This window comes from Musa acuminata, chromosome BXJ1-7 (assembly GCF_036884655.1).
Source record: "Musa acuminata AAA Group cultivar baxijiao chromosome BXJ1-7, Cavendish_Baxijiao_AAA, whole genome shotgun sequence".
In the NCBI taxonomy this organism is placed as follows: Eukaryota; Viridiplantae; Streptophyta; class Magnoliopsida; order Zingiberales; family Musaceae; genus Musa; species Musa acuminata.
Genome location: NC_088333.1, coordinates 39,664,512 through 39,689,685, shown reverse-complemented (window position 1 = coordinate 39,689,685; position 25,174 = coordinate 39,664,512). Strand labels below are relative to the sequence as shown.

Sequence of the window (25,174 nt, the reverse complement as noted above, 5' to 3'; positions counted from 1 at the left end):
CATCAAGTCGAGATCTAAGTTAGTCATCCACCAATTATCGTCAATAGCCACTTCAATAATCTATCACTAGATCTAATTCCCCCATTTAGCGTATGATTTTTTTGGTCAGAATTTTTAATTTCCGGGAATCCAGACTGGAATGAAATGAAAAATAATGATAGAGATAGGGTACCGACCTCCCTCCTTTTGCGCTGACCTCTGAATTGTTCCCACCACCACCACTCCACAAAGGCAGCGGCCATGCTCGTTGCAGCCAGCGTGTGCGAGCGCAATATCCTCTTTACAGCAGTTCTTGCGAAAGGTTCTTTACAGGAATCCTGCAGATTTGGTCCCCTGTCCCCTTCCATCTTTCGCTCGTAGGAGTATGGATTGTGTTCGTCGTCGTTCCGAGCCCATCCACCATGGCTCGCTATCTCATGTCAATTGAATGTTCCATCTGCGAGGTGAGACTTTTTTGGTTGCGTCTCCGGTGAGGCGTAGCTTTCCCTGCACAGCAGAGGTGAGAATGGCGAAAAGAATGATTTCTACGTTTCACCCACCCCTACTCTATGGTTGGCTCGCTATCTTCTTCATCAGTTTGAAGACAAACGAAATCGACTTAATCCATCTCACCGCTTCGCTTTCACCCTGTTTGAAGAAATGACTACGGATCCAACCACCACAGATCGTGGAAGGTCCGACGCCATGGCCTCATGTTTCCATCAGCAAATCAAATCGACGTGTCAATGCTTTCATAAATCGAATCCTCATAACAACCACTACATCATGCATCGAAACATCAGGGAAGATACTTCCATAGATCCATTTGGATAACATGGAGGATATAAACGAGAAAAAAAGATAGCATGACATGTTACCATATTCTGGGTTTTGATATCACTTGGTAAATAAATGAGGCTATGGTTGATTGATTCTAACAACAGGTGAATAAGAAGGTCAAACTCCGCTAAAATACAAGGAAATGATGTATCACACTAACGTAACAAAGAATACATAAGTATGATCTAATGAACCTCAGTTACAACTCATCCCAGGCTGATATAATTAAGATTGGCACGGGAACATTTAAGCATGTTAAAAAAAGAATTAACTTGATAGACTACGTTGCTCAATGCTCGTGGTTATACCTTCCAGCCTATCATCTGAGCTACATCAGCAGCATAATGGCTATCTGCAAAACGTTAAAAATGATGAAAACTCAAAACTAATTAATGTTGAGTCGATATTTCAATTACTGCCTCTGCAGGAGTTAATAATGGGAGGATTCCGGAAATAATAGCTTCCAGTTGACCTCGTGACACTCAGTCTCCAGCTACATAACTTTTGTTCTCGTAATACCTCCTTTCGCTGGCTTCCTTCTTCTCATTTCGTTTCTGTAACAATGGCAAAGAAGTATTCTCATCAACAAAATCAAAGTGCATTCAGGTCATCAGAAGGCCATGACTTAGTGCAAGGGATGTGAAACACTTGCGCAAAACATAATCTTTAGCCTTTAAGTGGTTAAGTGTGAAAATATCAAAATTAATGGCATTTCACTACTCCTTGCATATGTATTTGCTGAATTGAGCATAACTAGCAGCATAAAATTGCATTTGTGATCACCACTACTGCAAATGGTCACATCATATCCACTAACAACCTAGTTAACCCTACAACATTGACTAATTTACTATATATCAAGAATCAACAATAACAAAGCTGTAAGTCCCAACTATTTGGGATCAACTATATGGATCTCTTACCGTCATTGAGATATGTAAAAAAATCATATGTTTAATTAAGTTTAGAGTAATTACATATTTATTTATAGTTTCTATTAAAATCTTTCTAGGTTTTCCTCTACCTCTCCTCATACCATTAACAGTAATCATTTCATCTCTTTTGACTATCGTATTCGGGAGTCTCTTAAGCACATGCTCATATCATCTTAAAGAATTTTCTCTCATCTTATCCTCTATCGAAGCGATACCTTCTTGTCCACAAATAAAAGTATTTTTTTTTCCATTTTTCTTAATAACCCCATAAATTCATCTCAGTATTCTCATCTTGAGAGCCTCAGAATGTTAAAGATCAATAATCCAATGGCAGAAGCAAGCGAGTCACAAGATTAATTTTATCACATCGTTCATTCCATAGTCCAAGTCAGTTATGAAAACATGATAAATCACAACTCTAGGTACTGATCATGCAATTTACATCTGCAGCTCATAGTTAATATTAATAGTTAACACTTAATAATAAAATAAGAGTTGTTGATATGTGATTATGATGCAGTAATTATGAAATGAAATAGCTGACATGTATAACTTAACATCAATATTTAATATTTTAAAATGTGCAGTAATTTTGACACACCATTCATTAAATAGTACAGATCAGTTATGAAAACATGATAAATCACAAATCTCCATACTGGTTCACTGCTCAGAGTTAATAACTATGAACAGCAGACTTCAATTGCAAAACTATTATCTAGAGTTGTGATTTATAATTTTCTCAAAACTGGACTGAATTATTTAATGAATGGTGTGACAAAATTACTACAGATTCCAAAATATTAAAGATTGAAGTTAACCATACAGTATACTGAAAATGATAAATTTATCCTTTTGAATATCATTCCTAACATAACCATATTCGAAGTACCTGATACGATTCATGGTTTGAAACAATTCGCTTGATGATTGTACTAGTGGTGATATCTAGAGGACTTTTTAATTGCTTGTAGATTCCCATATCCATCGGAACAGCATAAGGATTAGACTCTTCCTGCAAAGTCAAGCCATATGATAGCATGAATAATCTGGTTATTTACATTCTTGTGGCATTATAAGATCTAAAAATCACCAGGGTACCTTTAGAAAATCCATATTTTCAGCTACTGTTCCATGAACAACCAAAGAGATATTAAAGGTAGTAATCTGCAGATACAAAAAGATAGAAATATCAAGTTAGTCTAACAGGCAGATAAGAAATGTCACCTTATGAAAGGAAAAAAAAAAAAAAGCCAATGACAACCATATGGATGGATCAAATAAATAGCTCGCTCGCCTCTTAGAATGTTCATGTAACCACAAGAAAATAGCTTTAATAATCTCAAACAAAGATACAATACGTATTTAATGTAAAAGCCTCTAATATACATCTGCTCAAAAAAGTTTTGTAACCTTACCTTGAAAATCAAAGAAATAGTTCCCTCATGATTGTTCTTGTGGAAGATGTAGTCAATGCAACAATTATCTCTAATCTTAAAACATCTTATAGAAGTTTGAAGAGCAAGAGTGGCTAATCCTAACTGACACACCCTTGTGAAGCATAAATGGATCAGAGATCCAAATCATGATTGGATCAGGTAAAAGCAACCCATCAGATTTTTGAATCGGATATAAGAGGGTGGGCCTTGGTACAACGGTAAGGTTGCTCCTTTGCGACCTGGGAGACTAGGGTTCGAGTCACGGAAACAACCTCTCCATCTCTATAAGAGTCAGATCTTGTATGATAGTCTGATCCAATCTGGAACCAAGGTGTTCATATCCACTAACATAAGGCTCTGTCAAAGCTCAAGCTAGACATCATCAAGGACTCACCCCTAATGAGAATTTAGAAGAGAAAACAAAATTGATTCATCAAGTTCATCCACATTAATGAGAATTTCAACAAGTCATGATATTTACTTGGAATAGTTTTCACAAAGAACACTTTCTCCAAAAAGCATGTAACTTTAAATATTTGTCTTGTGACAGATAAAATGCAGAGAATTATGGCTACATTGCTATTCCATGTTTTAGGCTATAAGAAGAAACTTAAAAAAAAAAAATCAAGAATATTGAGATATAGCTTCATGCTATCATATAAAGTATGCAGAAAGTGTTTCCCTCTTCAGAGGGGCAGTGGATCACACAAAAACTGCATGACTGTTACTAACCATATCTTTTGAAACTTCCCAAGGGGCACCAATAATTACTTCATCTACATAACGACAGGCCAACACACTCAAGCTTCTCTCATGAAGATTCATTATTGGACGATGAGCTCCTCGAGTAGCACTGTGCAAAGTAACAAAATATAAATTATCAGTTTACTGAAAAAAGATATTACTCAGCATAAACTAGACAAAAGAGAAACATCAAATAATAATTTACAATACAAGGAATATAAGTGATTGATAAAGGCAGGAGGAGTCAAAATGAGAATAAAGTGACCTGATTGTCTGATCTGTATGAATCCCCACGAGTAGAAAATCACCAAGTCCTCGAGCAAGTCGTAGAATCTATACACAGAAATGATACTAATAATCAGTAGCAAGGGAAGTGAAAGTCAAGATAAAGATGACAACAGTAACTGTCACGGAAGTTTGTATCTGTTATGAGCTTTATTTTCTGATATAACCAAAATGTGAATTTTCAGCGATATTAGGGGCCAGAAATAGCTTAATATACCTCCACATGTCCTGCATGGAACAAATCGAATGCACCATCTATGTAAATTATGCGAGCATCGGGGCCTGGACCCTGTATGAGAAATGGCAAACATCAGACAGTGAACAGCATGTTTAAATGAAAAAACTAAGAGCATATCAATTAATAAGTCAGTGGCATGCACTGAGCATATAAACAATACATGTGCCACCAAGATCGTAGAAGGGTGGGGGAAATTAATTTTATGAAATGATATAGTAATTTTGCTCAGTCACTAGGAGGATTATATGGGAGACAATTTGTTGACTTCGAGAACAAAGCCATAATCATATGATCTTTGTTTCCACATGTTCAAAACAAGTGATTCGAGTTTATGCTTAATATTCCATCTTGAACGGTTCATTTTTTATTGAAATAAAACTGGGCTATGTTTTCTATTACCTATGAATGGTCAGACACAATACATAGTCATGCTACCTAGTAATAAGCATGCAGTGGCCAAATTTTTTCCTCACAGAAAGATATGAACTTAGTGTGTCAATGTGTGGTAACAAAAAAAGAAGGGACTCTGTCAAAATTGCTTTAGGCTCAATGAGTGCATTAGATTGACAAAATCATCTCTCCATTTACCTATATAAGAATATTAATATTCTTTTAATGAAATTGTTAAGATGTAAAATAAGCAACATGATTGGTATCAGAATAAAATGAATAACTTTTTTTTAGCACAATCATATATTGACAAACCATAAAGTGCTGAAAATATTAACAAGAATAAAGAACATTGTAAATACTTCTATATTTACGATGATAATGTTAGACATAAATATAACAATTTTAATTGGAAACAAATTATCTTAAATGGTTGATGACCAATAAAAACAATGTGAAATAAGCACAAAGGACCAAGAAGATTAAAAAGAAGCAAAAACTACATCCCTCCACCTCAACATACGCAAGATAATTAGACACGAACACTAGAAGGGAACTTGAAAAAAAATTTGGAACTGAGGGGCATAATACATAACCAACACTTTACAAGTGCAGAAATAAGGACTTAAAATAAGCCATTTTGATGTTTAAAAGTGGTTTTGCTAACATTCAACCAAAACATGCCTTTTGCTCTACCTCATCCAAATGGTTGTCCAACATACAGCAATAGATATATTTCCAAAAAACTCGACAGATGAGTTCAAATGATTAGGATAAACAATCTAATTTCACCCACCAACAGTAGTTCAGTAAGAAGTAGATGCAATCAGGCACATTGAACAAGGGTTTTAATAACATAATATTAAACAAGAAAAAAGAAGTTATCAAATCCCAAACAAAACATGATAAAGCAAAGAAAAAGAATATGGTCTTCATATTAATAGGCAGAATGACATAAGAAAAGAATGGGCAAAGATGGTTAGAGAACATCTTATTGAAGGGTTCAATCCCCAGACTCCAAGATGATTTCATTGTTACCCATGTTAATAGAAATGAAAATACTTGCCTTTGTATGCAACTTTCAACAATAAAAGTCATTTTTCTTTACATATTGGATTCATCAAAGTAGCTGCTTGACTAATCATCATCGGTAGTTAGCCTTCTAGAAAGAGTCAGCTGAATGCAAGCAATAAACTTGTTTGAACTTGCAAAAGACTATTAAAAGAAACAAGATAACAAGGATATCTGTGATATGAATTCTTGCACTAAAGGTATCACATCAAGTCACATGTCATCGCCAGAATTGAATTGAGTATTATTACGACTTTGCAGAAGTGCTTAAAAAATTAGAGCCAAATATCAAACTATTCAGGTTATATTTATCGCCCACAAGAAAAGAAAATCAAGAAATTGAACTCTGACACAGAGAAAGAATCACCAAAAAAATAATAGCAACAAATATAATTGGTATAGTTAGTAACAGAAATCTAATACTTGGAGGAGGCTTCAACATGTCTACCTTGCCATTTGAAAATTGCACTATTCGGCGAGATGTAGGCAAGAAATGGGATATCCGAGTTCCAGTACCAGACCCCACATCATCAACTTTCTGGTTGTGCCCATGGCTGAACTGCCTTTGCAAAGAAGAAGGATTATGACTACCACCAAGTGGTCTCTCTCTTACACAAAGTAGCATGCGACCTGTTATGCCAATTGCAAGCTTTACCACAGTGTATAAAGAGACTATTTAACCAAACATGAAGTAAATCAATATAGTTAGAATTTTGGATATAAAGAAATCAATCGGTATGACTTAAGGAGAATAAGAAGTGGAACACATATATCCAACATATCAAATCAACTCAAGCATACAAATTTCACTCTCTACAACAGCAACTCCAAAAAGAGTACCAAAGTAGCACCAACAGAGCAAACACAATATGTTAGATTAAAGGTTAATACTCCAAGTGATGCTTCCAGGTGCACTTCCAGAGATTATTTAGATACGTTGGTCGTGCCAATAATGTATATTTACCCCATATACAGAAATCTTCCACATGGATTTTACTACCACAAAATATGCAATGTGATAAACGTGTACAATTATCAGCAAGTGAATAGATCTAATGATTGCTAGTATTAAAGAACCAATTATGCACTATAGAAAAGGGCAGAATTATTTAAAAAGCTGACAAATGCCGATCTAGTTGTTCCTATTACCTGCCAATGTTATGTTTGAATCGTAGAACTGAACCAAGCAACAATAACTTGAATCTTGTATAATCAAGATTCTACTCTGAAAGCAAAGTTTGATAACGTAATCTAACATCTTATCCTTCGTACTAATACCACAACTGGAACATACCATGTTCCAAACAAATGCATGATCAAGTATGATGAGGTTGCTTACAAGAAAAAACCTGGTTCAAGACAGAAAAGCAAAAGCAAGAGCAGAATGAGTACCAACAATGTCTGTACTTGACACTCCTTCAGTTCTTTTGATTTGCTTATAGCGACCAGCCTTTTTGGCTAAGGCATATGCATCAGTGCCATCTGGAAGCAGACAAGGATCATCACCATGGATAATATAATCTATATTGTATTCAGTGAAGAGCTTCTTCATGAACTTTTCAGTGATAGCATATGGAGCATCTGGAATGACCTCATCAACCCACTTCACAGCACCTACCATTATCATCCTACCAAAAATATGAAACATAAAATAGTCACACGTAGAATATCGATCACTGCTCACAGGGAGTTCATATTGTACGAGGCAAACCAGTCTCATCGAAAATATAATCTAATTGCAATTATGAACAAATTTATTAAAAAATGGTAAACTACTTTCTATTTCATTGACAACAAGACATGAAAAATTAAAGAAGCAAAATTCTGAGTTAAAAAGACTAGCTAACATTGGCAACTCAAATTAACAACCACATGACTGGATGTCATGACTGGTGCCTACATACGGACCATGCAACCTGCCATGCACTCACAGATGATATTATAGTCTATGGATGAAAAATGCAATTGCTTCTTGGTACAATCAAATGACAAAAGAATGAAAGAATAACTTCGATACAAATCGAATTAGTTAATAACTGAAAGCTATTAAACTAATTTACAAGATAGACAAAACATTATCAAACATTAAACAAAAATTTACATATAATGTTGTCTCATGCTTTTGCAACTTAGTTCACTGGGTTCATCCATGGATTATAGCAGAAGCATAAAATCAGCAATCGTGTAGTGCACATCATCCGACCACCCAGGGTATGTGGAACACTGGAATTAATATCCATTGTCAAAAGCTCAGTGAAATCTAGGCAGGAATGAACTGATCAGGCAAAAAAAAAAAAATCCTACAGAACTGACCAAATATGGTGCTCAAACTAATAACCAACACCAGAGATTCGGATGTTCTCCAAGGGTGATGTGATGGACAGCAGGTTTGTTACATCTAATAAAGGTTCATAGGCCCTATAGAGAGCCATCATTGACTAAGTGTATTAATGGAAATACAACACCTATGTGACTATCCTATAATTAGGTTAGTTATCATTATGTGCACACACCATACTTAGATAGGACTATAAAGGCATTGGTCATTTGAAACTTTCTTTGGGAAATTAGATGTGCACACAGGAGTTGATAAAAAATCTCACCTTAAACTGGAACAAAACGATGAACGAAGACAAATGTCCCACAAGGATAATTATATATTGCATTTTACTAATAAATAAAAGAAAATATACGGGCTCAAGATCTATGCATGGCATCATAAATTTTCTATTTGCGTTTTAGAAAATCAAATGGACACTTGAACTGTGCTAACCACCGGCCAAAGGACTCAACAACTTCAAGTTACATATTGCTCTTCATTGCCAATTTGTCATTCACATAAACTGTAGAAAGAAAAGGGGAAAAAAAAGAATGTGTAATACAAAAACGTCGTGAATTACCTAACAAATTCAAGATAAAAGATAGCAATTATTTGACCGTGACAAAATATAATAAAAATCAAGTGGTTATACAAAACCTAATAAACGTTGGAAAGAGAATTAAAAGAAATGTCAACTCACATTACCACAATAAAACTAGAAAGCAACATCTCAAAAGACCCATATAAGATCTACGTACCTCTCATGGAGGGGAGTGACGGGGGGCCCCTTGTTGGCCGTGATCTCGTCGTCGCTGACAACCCCGACGACGAGCTGATCGCCGAGCGCCCGGGCTTGGCGCAGGGCATTGCAATGGCCGTAGTGCATCATGTCGAAGCACCCGTCCATGTAAACCCGGACGGGCGTCTTCCTCTTCCGCCGGATCCCGGGCAGCCGCACCCCAAAGAGCGGCGGCGGAAGGCGGATCGAGACGAGGGAGAGGGCGAGGAGGAGGCCACCGAGGAGGCACGCCGCGGCGAAGCTGGGGCTTCCGAGGACTTCCATGGCGCTGCCTCCGGATCCCATCAACAGCCAAGAGGGGGGGAGAAAGGGCAAACGTAGACGGATCTGATCTCGGATCTAGGGTTTCTGATGTTCAGCGTTATCGGAGAACGGTGTACCTCCTCCCGCCATCCGGGCCCTCTCGATCGGAGATGAGGCCGAAGTGGGGAGGCGATTATTTATAGGGCCGAGAGCGTGTGGTGTTCCCTTCTTTCGTTCACGGGGCGAGTGAGAGCCAGCGAAGGGGAGGAGAGAGAGAGAGAGAGACCGGCGTGGAGTGAGAGCCCCAATAAGGCGATGGGGCGTGATGGATTACTAAGGACCGTCCGATCGATGAAACGAGCAGCGACCGTAGAAATAAGTAGAAGTTTCTGATATATCTTCGGAGGAGATCATAAATGCTTGTTAATAACATGGAACACATGCCGTGCACGTGACTAATTCTATTCATATTTAATACTATATTGGGATAATTATTAATGTAATTGGTTGAGTCAACAAAGTTAAAAATTAAATTTGTAATAATATATTCATAAAGTTTCTATATATCATTTAAATTATTTATTTATTATGTGAGACTAAATGAAGATATTATAAATTTTATATAACAAATAATAGTTTCTTTTACGTACGTTACTATCTTTAGTATCACTACAAAAATGTTAAGATTACCACTTTTAATCATGGTTTTTATTCTATTTGTAATTATGAAATATAAAAGCATGAATACCTGAAATCAAATTATTTAGTATCACAATAAATTATTGAAAATATTAATTCAAATTAGAGATTCATGAAACAATTAATTTAGGTTGGCTGAAAGATACAGTTGTGAAACCTAAAATCAGAGTGATAATTATAAAAATTAATAACTTTGGTTGAATATATAATTTTACTAAATTTTGATAATTTTATTTTTATTTTTTACAAAGGGTAAAATAGAAAGATAAAATTTATGATACTTTCTAAAATATATCAGTTGATATTTTGAACCGTAAATCTTTTGTATGAGGGTCTAAAATACATCAAGACTATACCAATACTTAAAGTATAAAAATATGACAACTAAGGTTTCAATCCTTTAACCAAAATGTATCAATTGAGATTTTGAACTTTTAATATTTCATAAGTAAATCTGGTGTATCATTGTTATACTATTTTATTTTTTAGATAAATTTTAGTGATGTGATATTTATAAATCTTTTCAGCAAATAATTCATCTTTACTTGCACATAATTAAAATATTGATATGTAGCAATTAAATCTTTGAAATATTTGGACACTTCTTCCTCGCATGGTATCTCTTATTTTTAGTTTACATAGTCATCGCCTAATTTCTTTTTAACTTTACTTATTATAAGTAATAATAAAAATATTGGTTAATTTTTATAAAAAATATATTTTAAAGCTTTCTCCGAATGATGTCTAATATTTTTAATTTTTTATTTGATATCTTTTATTTTATTCTAATATTCTAAATATCCATTGTTGTTGTTTATTGTGAATTAGATGAGGAGATGAAAACACAACGAGTGACAATGAAGAGTGCATTAAGACTCATAGCAAGAGAATGAGCAACGATAAAAACCAAATGGAAGATCATAATTATTGTCTAATATTTTAAATTTTTTATTTGATATATTTAATTTCTTTCTAATATTTTAAATATCCATCGTTGTTGTTTATTGTGAATTGGATCGGGAGATGATCGCATAACAAGTGAGACAGAGACAATCACGAAGAGATGGTCGCATAACAAGTGATAGACGATAATAAGAATATATAAGATATTAGAAAAAATAAAAGCACTAAATGAGAAAACTAAAAATAAAAATATTATCAAATTATAAAAATATTTTTTTTAAGAAAATCGTCCACGAATATTTACAATTTATTGCATTTACAACTATTATTTATTTTGAACACGTGAAGACGTACAAATCTCATAAATGCAAATGGCGACACACATCTCGCAATTGGGGCCCACTCGGTCGACCAATGAGATGAGGTTATCTTGCAAGCATTTCATGAGTAGCTCATACTCGTCCAAAGTGGCAGGTTTCGCTTGGTAGAAAGCTACGTGAAATGATTGGCTGCACAACCAACGACACAGTGGCTCCGATACAAAGTCTTGCGGTAGGTGAAGCTGCCACGGGTAGTCCTCCATCCACATTGTTACATGTTATTGGTTGACCATCCACATCTCGATTTACAAGCGAAATAAAGTTCATGTGAGGTATAATGACACGAATCAATCGTGACTGGAATTACCTATTTTGACCTCCTGTTGACGCACACCCAACTCTTATCTGCCACGCTTTAGCTCGCGGAATCGACGCGCGGAGCCAACGACGTCGCTCCTCCGTCTGTTATCTTCCCGCATCGAATTCCAATCAGATCGATCACACGAATCTCAAAGCAGGAGTGGACGGCTGGGATACGAGGATCAAGGGTGCATACAAGTGAGGTATAACGATACGAATCGACTTGAATTACCTGTTTTGACCTCCAGTTGACGGACACCCAAGTCGTGTTGCCACGCGTTAGCTCGCAATATCGACGCGTGGAGTCATCGACGTTGCTCTTCCGTCGGTTAACTTTGGGCATCGAATTCCAATCAGATCGATCACACGAATCTCAAAGCAAGGTTGGACGGTTAAGATACGATGATGGAGGGATTCGATTTCTCCATACAAGTTGGAGAGAGAGAGAGAGAGAGAGAGGATGGACCTAGAAATGGTGGGTGGGTTGGGTTGGTGTGCGATTAGGACCCGAGCAAGAAGTAAAAGGTGGTGTAGAAAATGTCGACGGAGATCAAGTAGAGGTGGTAGGTGAGCCGAGAGCAGATCCGATCGAGTGGAATGTAGTGTAACCTATTCCCTCTGGGGTTTATAAGGGGAGTCATGTAGCCAAACACAGCTGCGATCGAGTGGGAGAGGAAGGCGAAGGGGAGGAGCGATGAAGGTGATCGACAAGATCCGGGCGGCGACCGAGGGCGATGGGAGGACGGTGTTCTCCTTCGAGTTTTTCCCTCCCAAGACGGAGGAGGGCGTGGAGAACCTCTTCGAACGCATGGACCGCATGGTCGCCCACAACCCAACCTTCTGCGACATCACCTGGGGCGCCGGCGGATCCACCGCCGACCTCACCCTTGACATCGCCAATCGGATGCAGAACATGGTAGACCTCTCTCATAGATACGCTGACATTCTAGTTCTTTTTTTGATTTGATCGCCATGATAGTTATTTATCGATCGGTAAGATGGGATTATGTCATTCATATCGGTGATGTTTAGGACGGATCTTATTTCTTTGTAGCTCAAGAATACTGTTGGTCGTTGGCCTCGAATCTGCATTCTTGGTTGGTTGAATTGGATCATTACATTGTCGTTATTCAACTTTTCGTTACCTGTCGTCGCTCAAAGTTAGCTTTTGCTCCTATAAAACGCTCCTGAACTTCAGATCTGAATTGGAACGATGTGGTAGATATATCCTTTTTGTATTTAATTACACATTTGACTTTTTTTTTTCTTCAAAGGGTAAGTGACAAAGACGCTATTTGGAGCTCATAACAAGCTTTGCGATCATCTGTCAAAATATTTAACAACTAAGCTAGTCAGCACCTTCTACATTTGACATTTGAATGTCTAGACTGATATGCTTATAATGAGTTGCTTGCTGGGGCTTTCTGCATTTACACATCATATTTGTGACCCAATGGGCCACATTAACAGGTAGCAGTAGATGACTGTCCGGACTTTACCGAAGCTGGAAAGTTTGAAATTGAAGATTTAGCTCACCGTCATTATCTTGAACACATGCAAAATCTTCTTGTAGCCATATCATGATTGTGCTGAATTCACTGATTTGTCTATGCAGATCTGTGTAGAAACTATGATGCATTTGACTTGCACAAATATGCCGGTAGAGAAGATTGACCATGCTCTGGATACCATCAAGGCCAATGGGATTCAAAATGTTCTGGCACTCAGGGGAGATCCTCCTCATGGTCAGGATAAGTTTGTTCAAGTGGCTGGTGGATTTGCATGCGCCCTCGATCTGGTACGGTTCCAATTTTCTCTTTAGTGCCTCATTATTTAGCTAGTCCAGATATTGTGAGACTGGCTTTATCAAAAGTCTTCTACGTCATCTAGTCACATTTTCCTATACTAAGCAGCTATTTATATTCATGTTTTAAATACACCTCATATACTTGCTAGTTATATTCTTGTTTCTATTTCTGGCACTTGTCGTCATTTGTCTGCTCCAGAAAGTTGCCTCAGTCTGTATGGTCACTTGTCATGCTTTTTGACAATTACTTTTTTGGGCCCATGCATGACTGCCGCAATCATCTTACAGGTGCAGCACATTCGGGCTAAATATGGAGAATACTTTGGTATCACGGTTGCCGGCTATCCAGGTTACTAATAAAATACTTTCAGTCATATCATGCTATCATCTTGGTGCTTAATATGGTCTGTGATTGTAAGTTCTGAAAGAGTCTATTCCATTTTAGAGGCACATCCTGACATGATACAAGGAGATGGAGGTGCTACACTGGAAGCCTATAACAGTGATCTGGCTTATTTGAAGAGAAAGGTTATTTATTGTTCTTCTTTATCGTGAACTAGGTTAAGAAATACAACCATTTAAATAGCAGTTCAAGAGCTGCGCTCGGTGGATTGTGTTAGCTTGTTAGCTTTCAGTTTAAGTTTGTATTTCTTATCTGTGTGGAACCTTCCAAGTAGAAAATTTCTGCTATTTTCCTTCTTACTAATTAATGCTGAAGGGAGCAGTGGCAATATTTTATGCAAATTTTGATTGTCTTTTACTAGCCTAAATATTCTTCTGGTGATGCCTTATTTTTCCATCAAATGGATAAACAAGCTTTTCATAAAATGCATGCTATATACATAATATAATATATATATATATATATATATATATATATATATATATATATATATATATATTGTCATATTGAATTTCTCTAAGTTTAAATGTAGTTGATGCAGAAACCTGAAGACAAGATTTTTGTTGCAGATATCTCTCATTAATGCCTCAAGTAAATATCAGCAGACATCCTAAAAGAAAGTTGGATCTCAATAAATGTCTGTGGAATTGTATCATATCAGAAATTATTCATGCCTCTGCTATCCCTTGCAAATTTATCCAATATGCCTATGATGGAATATCTATATGTTGTTTTTTTTCAATGTAGATTGCTTAAAGCCTTAAAACTCAAATTTTATGTGACAGTAAGAGTTCTTTAAATAATGATCTATTGGGTTATGATGCATTGATTGTAACAAGTCGAATTGGATTTAGAAGTAATATTGATTTCCTAGATACGGATGGTTAAAATGTCTCAATCTTTTGATGCTGATTAGTTGTTTTTACTAATTACTACTATTCTGTTTTCTTAAAATTTCTTGCTGAAGCCCATCTTTTTCTCTATCCCTTGTGCAGGTGGATGCTGGTGCTGATCTTATTATCACTCAGCTATTTTATGACACTGATAATTTTCTGAAGTTTGTCAATGACTGTCGTCAAATTGGGATCAATTGCCCAATTGTACCTGGTATCATGCCAATCAACAATTATAAGGGCTTCTTGCGAATGACTGGGTTCTGCAAAACTAAAGTAAGTTACCTTGTTATGTAATTTCTTTATTGTCATTGGGTAAGGTACAGCATTTTGGAAATATCAGATAACATCAGATTGTTGTTATGTGTATCTCTGTGAACCATGTGCGTGATGTGACATAAGGTCTTAACTCTATTATTTATTGCTGGTTAAGCCACTGCATTACTAGTTCCCTGAGTCTTTCCTTTTCAAAAATCGTGCTTATATTGTTCTCTGTTAAAATAAGAAGGCTGAGTTATTGAACCAAGTTGGCTATTCTAAGCCAAATTAATCGTATGAGGAAACTCCTGTGTTCTTCTTGAGTAGTTACCTCCTGCAAGGACTGAACATGACAAAGGTTTGTGCCATGATGTTTTGTCTGCTTACCCGTAGGCTCATGCTTTTCAAGGTTTATGACTTAATTGACTTAGAGCCTTACAGGTAGTTCTAGATATTAATGTTTGTTTATATGATCATAGTTTATTATGATTTGACTAGTAATATTCTGCAGATACCATCGGAGATTACAGCTGCTTTGGAACCAATTAAGGACAATGAAGAGGCTGTTAGGGCATATGGAATTCATTTAGGGACCGAAATGTGCAGGAAGATTTTAGCTCATGGAATCAAAACGTTGCATCTATACACATTAAACATGGAGAAGTCTGCATTGGCCATACTAATGGTTGCTATTTATTTCACCACTGTCATTTCATGTCTTTTAATATATTACCTGTCTAAAAATACTTGCATTTTCAGAATCTTGGATTGATAGAAGAATCTAAAGTTTCAAGGTCCTTGCCTTGGAGACGTCCAGCTAACATTTTTCGTGTCAAAGAAGATGTTCGACCTATTTTTTGGTATCATTTGCTTTTCATTTTCTGACATTTACAAATTACTTGGTTACTACCAGTTCCATGGATGATGCTTGAAGTGTATGATCTTGATCTGTTTCTGTTTGCTGATTTGAATAGGGCTAATCGACCAAAAAGTTACATTTCAAGGACTGTTGGTTGGGATCAGTATCCACATGGGAGATGGGGTGATTCTAATAACCCATCGTATGGAGCTTTAACTGATTACCAGGTAATTGTAACATCGCTTGCAGCACCTTTAAGATTGCCAATTTTGTTCTTACATGTGACCTTGTTTGATTTATGAAAAATTCTTACCAGAAAAATTCTTCTGAGATATCTTATGAATTTAAAATATTTGGATAGGAAATAATGCATTTCGTAACAATGTACGTTTGTTTGACTTTCCTTTGTTTTGTTGCTGTAGAGGTTCAATAATAAAGTTGCAAGTAAAGCTTATTGGTTTCCATGTCTCTTTTTTTCTTTTCCTGCTGCATTATCTGATGGACACAAATTGGCAAACGGAAGGGCAGTGTATCTGTTCCATTATATTTGACTAACTAGAAAAAAAAGAGCTTCTATGATCTTTTAAATATCAGTCTGTTGTACTTGTAACAAATACAAACAGAAGATATCTTGTCAATTGACTGTACAAAAGAATTCCCAATGTTTTTCTAAAGCGTACTTGAGTTGCGGAGCCTATCACAAATTCCATTTGCTATATGTAAATTGGAAATCCCATATTCCAGATTTTATTCTGATACTCATGAGGAGAAACTGCATTTGAATTTATTGAACATAGTCCATATCACACTTTAGAATTCGATCAGACTCCTACCTGTTGTAACTAAATCTTCAAAAAAATTTCCCTGCTTCCACTGCTCATTGTTGAGAGTTGAGACTTGCAATACTTGTAATCTATAAATATGCAAGTATTCAAACAAGAGCTGCATCAACATGCTGCAACTCAAACGGCAGAGTATTGTTTTTATCATCATTTCTGCTGCAATAAAAAGTCATGGATCTTTCCCTCCATTGTGTTTTGTTTAGGGCAATATCAGCAATTAAACTAAGGGCAGTGAAATATCGTTTAATGTTTCTAGTAAGTATTTCTTAGGGTCCCACTAACTCTCCTCATGCCTTTTATTGTAATTTGCAATAAGAAATGTGAATTATAACTGCAGCTATTTGCTTTATGGTTTATCACAAAGGCAATATATATTCTTAATTTACTTTTTTATTGGTGTTGGTGATTACTATTCACGAAGGAAAATCTCAATTACCAAAACTTGTATCAGAAATTACTTTATTTAGAACAGAAATTACTTTATTTTGAATGACTAGATGTATCGTGGTAATATTCCTTGAATGAGAGGTTGGCTTAGTTCATTAGAAGTTTTTATCCCAATATATTTAATCCTGAACAAAATTTCGTACAATAGCTTAGCAATTACATGACTCAGCTGCATCTTATTAACTTGTTCGACAGTTCATGCGCCCACGCTCACGGGACAAGAAATTCCAAGAGGAATGGGCAACACCATTGAAATCTGCGGCTGATATTAATGAGGTACTTTTCTAAACTTGATTAGTGGGTTTTGTATCACTTGTAAATTGCTATGAAATATGAGTAGATCTTGGAAAACATTACATATTAATCAATTGAATGGCTAACTTGTACTTACTTCCTGAAATGCATATGCCAGAGATTTATGAAATTTTGCCTGGGGAAACTTAGGAGCAGCCCTTGGTCTGAATTAGATGGGCTTCAGCCAGAGACAAAGATAATCGATGAACAACTGTCACAGGTTAACTTGAAGGGTTTTCTTACCATCAACAGTCAACCTGCAGTTAATGGAGAGAAATCTGACTCTTCTGCTGTCGGTAAGCTAAGCAATACCTTTTTTAAGTGCTTAATGAGTGATAGCTGTTACTTCTTGATACATGTATGTGTGTCCTACTGGCAAATATGCTTTATGAAAACTAATTCAACTTGCCCTATATCTGCAAACTTGTGTTGTCAGGCCTCGTGCTCAACCTCATGTTCTTCCATTTTGCAGGATGGGGTGGACCAGGGGGTTATGTCTATCAAAAGGCCTATCTGGAATTCTTTTGTTCAAAAGACAAGTTAAATTTAATCATTGAAAAGTGCAAAACTTTGCCATCCCTTACATACATTGCTGTGAACAAAGAAGGGGATTCCGTCTCCAATGTTGCACCAAATGCTGTCAATGCAGTAACATGGGGTATTTTTCCCGGCAAAGAGATAATCCAACCAACTGTTGTTGATCCTGCAAGCTTCATGATTTGGAAGGATGAAGCCTTCGAGATTTGGTCAAGGGGATGGGCCCGCTTGTTCCCTGAGGGCGATCCATCAAGGGAGTTACTAGAACAGGTAAATCAGTTCTAGTAAATCATGTCTTACTGGTTGATATATAGAATCAGATGTTTTACCAGATGTTTGGAGCTTTCCATCTTAGCCTACTTTTGTTTCAAGAAGGGTTTGATGAATTTCTAATCCGAAATTTCATCATGATATATTTTCTCTTCCTCCCATTTTACAATCGTTTTCCTTTGACTCTGCTCATTCTTTTCATTGAACTTCTGGGAACTAATTGGCTTAACTAGTTTGTGATCATTTCACATTCACAGGCACAGCGAAGTTACTACTTGGTTAGCCTTGTCGACAATGATTACATTCATGGCGACATCTTTGCTGCTTTCAAGGACATATGAAGTGATTCAATCCATCAAGTCTACCCATTACCATGACCAACACTTGTCTGTGATTTAGCATGTGATGTCGTTACCTCATATATGGAAACCGGGCATGGTAATCGGTCCACTGCTCATCGTGCATTCCACTGGATGCGCTAAAATTCTACCAGTCATTACCTTGAACTATCATTTAGTTTTCACAAATAAACCGATTGACCAGATGTGTTCCTGGAGCTGCTCTGGTTTTGGGTGTGGATGTTCTTTCTGTTGCTATTGTTGTTTACTGAGCTTCTTGTTTCTTGATGGCTTCAAGGAACTTAAAGTTGAATACCATGGGTGGAAATGTTCAGGAGAAATGTCACAAGAACTGGATGTCTCGACATTCAACCAAGTCTGAGTTTTATGTCATTTTATGTTCTTCCGAGGAAACTGAATTAGTAGTGTTAATTGTTAGCATTAGTTATTTTTTTTGGAAGTTATATCATGCATATTACATTTATCGAACGATGGATGAGAGGAGATTGGAGATTGGACGGTTGACGTTGCAATTGGTGACGCATTGTATAAAACAAAATATTTCTTTTCATTATATATATATAGGCACTTTACCTTCCGATGAATTATTCCAAACCCAAATCGAGCCACGATTTGAACCCCCGAAAAAATGATTCAAAGTCCCGCGTCACTTCCGCCGGTCGGTGCTGAGGGTAACCTAAGTCGGCTCCGGAGCGGTGCTCTTTAGAACCCGTTCTGTTGGTTCCTCGGTCGAATCCCTCGTCGGCTTTGCGACGTCTCCGCCTCCCGGATTTCTCCCGCCCCGCGCGCGCAGCTCCGAGCCTTTGTGGTAAAGATTTCTTTCCTTCTTCTTCTTGCTCGTCCTGTGTCCTCTCTTCTTTTCTCGTGTTCATGGTGCATCCCCGGATCGGATCTGGACCTCGTCTTCTTGCTTCTTGACTTATTGATCTTCTATTTTGTTGTGGTTTGGGATTTTTCCAGCAACTGGTTTATTTGGTTTCCTTTTTATAATTATTTGCCCTATTTCTTTGCTGCATTTGATCTTGCATCTTGTTTTCTTTCTTTCCTGTAGTAGGCCGGATCGTAGGCGTATCAATTATTTGGTATGAATAAGATTGTTCAGTGTCTTCGTTGACTCTCTGGTTGCTCTCCCTTCTCCTGTTCAAAAGATACTTCATACTTGATATATGCCTTTCACTAGTCTGTGGCTCCCTTGCCAAAATCAAAACCCTAAACGAGATTGGTTCTAGTCTGGTTTCGCCTCAAACGAATACTAAATTGGCCACCCTAGAAATCCTCATTTCGTGTAACAGAGCATCTCGAGATGTTTCATCTGAAAGTTCTTTAATGCTTGCTGACACCCACTTTGCTTCTCGGTGCACCCTTCATTCTATGGAGAACAACGAACCAAGGACGGTAACAGCTGCTTGAAAAGCTTGAACTGGCCCCATATAAATGTTGAGGGAGAAAATGATGGATTTTCATAACATTTGTTTATTTACCAAACCATATTCGCCAAGACTTTAGACTATGTGGCTTATGATGTCTTTGTGATATCTAAATTAAAGACGGTATACACGACCATGGTTTTTGGATACATGTGAGCTCTGTTTTATCATGTTGCTGTTGCTACTTGTTGCAATGTATGTTCTTGTACTTTAAATCTTTTTCTCTTCTCTTCTTATTACATGGCTTTACTCTTTTTTTATTTTCTTCTAGCTTGTTTGTGTAGCATCGACTCCATGGCCTGGTCTTGGAAGATCCATGATCTACTCATTACTCTCATTTGCTATCATTCTCTCACTTCTTGAAATGTACAGAGGAAATTTGGCATCTTCTGAGTTGTTGACAATTTTTGGCGGTTTCATTAGTTCTCTTTTGTATTTTTGTTGCTAACGGTGAGTTTTCGTGTACTCTTGTTTTGCCATTTTTTTTATTTATTATCGAAATCGAGGAAATTCTTGCGAGTTCAATTTCCTGTTTAGTATTTGCAGCTGTTTTTTCATGTCCTATTCTCATGGTTTTGTGTAATCTAAGGTAAGACTTGCTTATGTCCCTTCTAGTTTTATCTAGTCTAATATAGTTAATAATTGAATGTATCACCATGACATTATCTGTCCCTGTGAGTATATGGTTAATTAATTGATGTGGGCAATGGATGTGACAGTAATAATAAGTAGACATGCCATCTCAATTTTTTTGTCAAGATTTGAGGATATTGTTGGTCTGAAGAATGAATCTTGCCAACTTCGATTATTAATTTTAAAGTTTATGGTGAATCTTCAAACATTTTGCATTGTGCTTATACTCTATCCGTTGTGTAAATGAATATTATGGAATGATATATCCGTTGCACTTCTACGAAAAATCTAAATACTAGGAAGAAGGGACTCTAAATCCTAAGAGAGTTTCTAATTTTTCTTTCCCTCTTTTTTAACTTAATTTCGTGCTTAATTCTTGCTATTCCATGCAGGAATAATTTATAGACCCCAAACGATTTTAAAATTGGAGTAAAAAAAGATCTCATCCCGGGTTTCCTAGGTCCTAGCGGTACCATCTCATGATACTCTCTCGGAGATTGTGTTTGAGTGGTATCACCACCTGACACAGTCTCGGTTAATCATATACACTTAAAACCTACTTCGATCTAAACAATTATTATAAGGCTTAAATAAAATGTTGTCCGACATATAATTGGTTCATTAATGCTTCGTTCGATTTTTCGATATATCGTCCTCTCTTGTAGCCTATTGCTCAATCGACCAGTTGACCTTTGTAACTCGATATCAACTTTGTTACGCTTCTCGAATTATCGCATTTAGGAGGTGTGACCCTGTTTAAAATTAACAATATTATAATTTATCGTCAATTCAATTCAGGATCCAATCTAACAATTTGAGGATACTAAAAATTATTCAAATCAATATTCACAATTCATAAACCTGTACGTTTAATAAACCATACTCGATTTCATTCAGAGAATTCATAAAATCGAAAGGCAACTCAACTAAACATCAACCACAACACAAATTCATAATCGGAGAAATATATACAATCACAAAAAATAATAATTATTTACCATGAGTTCATAATCCTTATACAACTTAAACCTATCATTCCATAAACATAAGCGGTCTTTAAAACTTTTACAACACATAAGTATCAACATATCCTAAGGTATACTATACAACAAAAACCTATCAACCAACAAAGATTAGCCCAAAAATCTTCTAGCCTTTCACTGTTTCAACTCAATTCTAGCTTTTTAGTGCGTGACAAGCTATCATGAAAAATTTATATAGCAACAGAGTGAGCATAAAGAGCTCAGCAAGCGACTAACATATTCATGGTGATAGGAGAAGTTCAAGCAAGCTTAGTATCAAGATAACAAAAGCAGAAATACAAGTGTTCATTTGAAATCATCTCATTTGATATAAAAATCACAAAGGGTTGCTTCATTCGAAAACAAACGTTAGACATAACAATGGGAGAAAGGAAATTGGAACATTTTATTAGCAAAAGAAGCATTTAGGCATGTATCAAATGACACATGAAGTATTTAGGTGCATATCAAAGGCGTAAGAGTGTTTGGGAGCATAACAATGACATACGAAACACTTCAAAGTATAACAAGTGAACTGAATAATAAACACAAGCTTGTATGTCATTTTTGATGTAGCATGCATTCCATTTTTATCCAAAACATAAATATAAACTCATAATCAAAGCTTTGGATATCATATCAAAAACATAGAGGGCGCTATGTGACCACATACATAATGTGATTGATCCATTTTTGTATGACCACTAAGCATAAGTCTCTCACGTTTGGGAGCTCCATCCACTCACGTCTAAGTGAAGTTAATGGGGGTTGGCAGAGCATCGCGGGCTCTATGTATAACTCCCTTTACCATTTCTGGTAAAGATTCATAATATCCCACAAGACACCAGAGTACAAAAGGGTAGTATGAACAATAACATTGGCACATATTGGAAGCACATGCGGAACAACAGAGATATGCATGTGCCTTTATCAAACAAAGAGATACAAACAAAGTATTATATAATAAATTTTAAACATACAACAATTTCAGGATGAACAATACAAGAATTTCAAAGAACTAATATAAAGCTCAATTGAAGATGAATTTAGGAAATCAAATTTCCAATTGGATGAAACTTGAATAGGCAAAACCCAACAAAGTTTTCAATTCTGGCAAAATTTCAATGGTTCATTTCCTGAATTGTTTGAGTGACCAAGCATGCTCCAATTCACTAAAAATAGGTGTCATTGGAAAACTGTATCAATATATTTTCAGATGAACTAAAAACAGGAAGTTACAACAAATAGAGTAAAGGAAGGTCAGAATTGATCATCTCTGTTTTGCAGAATTGATAGAATCAATTTAAACAGATGTTTCAGAAGGCAAACATACTTTAAAATTTTCAAATTATGTGTTAAAAGAAAGATATGCGAATCTAGTTTCAAAAGAACCAAGTTTTGCATAATTCAGAATTTTTACTAGAGTTATGAGCAATTTAGTAATAGAAGATCAAAATTGATCATCTCTGTTTTGCCGAATTGATAAAATCAATTTAAACATATGTTTCAGAAGGCAAACATACTTCAAAATTTTTAAATTATGTGTCAAAAGAAAGATATGTGAATCTAATTTCTAAAGAACCAAGTTTTGCATAATTCAGAATTTTCACTAGAGAGTCATAAGCAATTTAGTAACAGAAGGTCAAAAGCTGTAGTATTTGTTTTACCGAATACAAGATGTCTTTTTTGGATAGGTAAATTTACTCTAAATCTTTCAATATTTATATCAAATGAAAGCTCTACAAGTCTCCTTTCGTATGAAAGAGGTTTTTTCTCAATCCGAATTTGGTGCAAAAAGTTATGGCCACACGAGTACTAAAAGGTCAAAATATAAAAAATTTCAGATTCAACATTTGATGTATAAATGATATAGATATCTTACATGCAACTACAATCTCCCAATTTCACAAAATCATGGTGAAAACAAGGATCAAAATTTATCTCTAGGATGTGTTAGAACACTTGTCTTAAAAAGTTTTGTTTCCCAAATGTGTTAGAAACTTGTCTTAAAAAGTTTCATTGAAGTAAAGCCTTAAGCCAAGATAAAACTTTTTCTTCTTCAATTCTTTCTCTTTTTCTTCTCCTTCAATTCTTTCTCCTCTCCTTAAGTTTCCTTTAATTGTGCCTTAAATTACTTAGGTTTGACTCATGCTAAAATAGTGAGGTGGCAAGTATACATGGAGGTTTAGGTGTCAACTTTAGAATAAATGCAAATGGCTCATCCTTGCTAATGCCACAAGTCCTCCATATAATTTAATATTGATATAATAAACTGAACTGTTAAAGTACTATATAAGCATTTTTAATGATAGATAAAAAAAATCCTCATATTTACAAATAAGTCCTTATAAATTTTAAAAAATGAGGGATGTTACACTCTCCCCTCCTTAAAAAAAAATTTAGTCATCTAAATTTGTCATACCTCTTTCGACGAAAAGATGAGGATAAGTTTTCTTCATTTCTTCCTCTAGCTCCCAGGTCGTTTCATTCGTAGAATGATGCTTCGAAATTACTTTAACCAGAGTAATGATTCTATTTCTTAAGATCTTCTCTTTTTTTATCAATAATCCGAATAGGCTCTTCCTTGTAAAATAAGTCTTTCTCAATCATAATCGGCTCATACTCAATAACATGAGAGGGATCAGGTATATACTTTCTGAGCATTAACACATAAAATATATCATGGATATGACACATCGATTGATGCTTGCATTTATTCTAAAGTTGACACATAAACCTCCATGTATGCTTGCCATATTACTATTTTAGCATGAGCCAAACCTAAGTAATTTAAGGCACAATTAAGGGAAACTTTGCAGCCAACATAACTTGAGAAGAGGAGAAGGAATTGAAGGAGAAGAGAAAGAGAAAAAATAGAAGAAGAAGAAGTTTTATCTTGGCTTAAGGCTTTGCATTAATTTCCCTACATTTGGAAGATAAAACTTTTTAAGGCAAGTGTTCTAACCCATCCTAGAGATAAATTTTGATCCTTGTTTTCACCTTGATTTTTGAGAAAATTGGGAGATTGTGGCTACATGTAAGATATCTATGTCGTTTATACATCAAATGTTGAATATGAAATTTTTCAGATTTTGACCTTTCAGTACCCGTGTAGTCGTAACTTTTTGCACCAAATTCGGATTGAGGAAAAACCTCTTTCATACGAAAGGAGACTTATAGAGCTTTCATTTGATATAAAAATTGAAAGATTTAGAGTAAATTTACCTATCCAAACATATGGATGAAAAGACCTCATGTATTCGGTAAAACAGATACTACAGCTTCTGACTTTCTGTTACTAAATTACTCATAACTCTCTAATGAAAATTCTGAATTATGCAAAACTTGGTTCTTTGGAAACTAGATTCGCACATCTTTCTTTTAACACATAATTTGAAAATTTTGAAGTATGTTTGTCTTTTGAAACATCTATTTAAATTGATTCTATCAATTCTGTAAAACAAAGATATCAATTCTGACCTTCTACTCTATTTGTTGTAACTTCTTGTTTTTAGTTTATCTGAAAATAGATTGATACAACTTTCCAATGACACCTAT

The 25,174-nt window shown here is 35.8% G+C and overlaps 2 protein-coding genes across 3 annotated transcripts; one reads left to right on the top strand and one right to left on the bottom strand.

The window, feature by feature from the left end:
* Positions 1–952: 952 nt before the first annotated feature.
* Positions 953–9,573, bottom strand: LOC135679338 (ethanolamine-phosphate cytidylyltransferase-like). Of its 2 annotated transcripts, XM_065192978.1 has the most exons (10): positions 9,000–9,573; positions 7,314–7,549; positions 6,370–6,551; positions 4,440–4,511; positions 4,203–4,270; positions 3,926–4,046; positions 2,856–2,921; positions 2,647–2,769; positions 1,292–1,373; positions 953–1,171 (listed from the first exon to the last, which is right to left on the bottom strand). In XM_065192978.1, exons 1-9 carry the CDS (start codon positions 9,323–9,325, stop codon positions 1,302–1,304), a joined length of 1,266 nt encoding a protein of 421 aa, XP_065049050.1. In that variant the 5' UTR covers positions 9,326–9,573; the 3' UTR covers positions 953–1,171; positions 1,292–1,301. The 2 variants fall into 2 exon arrangements, with proteins under 2 accessions (XP_065049050.1, XP_065049049.1); XM_065192977.1 differs by having other exon boundaries at positions 953–1,373; positions 9,000–9,572.
* A 2,557-nt stretch (positions 9,574–12,130) lies between these two features.
* Positions 12,131–18,854, top strand: LOC135679334 (probable methylenetetrahydrofolate reductase (NADH)). Its single transcript, XM_065192974.1, has 12 exons — positions 12,131–12,481; positions 13,181–13,363; positions 13,661–13,721; positions 13,818–13,900; positions 14,771–14,944; positions 15,438–15,611; positions 15,686–15,786; positions 15,901–16,012; positions 17,270–17,350; positions 17,487–17,664; positions 17,841–18,175; positions 18,433–18,854. The coding sequence occupies exons 1-12, from the start codon at positions 12,260–12,262 to the stop codon at positions 18,514–18,516; spliced, it is 1,788 nt and encodes a 595-aa protein (XP_065049046.1). The 5' UTR covers positions 12,131–12,259; the 3' UTR covers positions 18,517–18,854.
* The last annotated feature ends 6,320 nt before the right edge of the window (positions 18,855–25,174 follow it).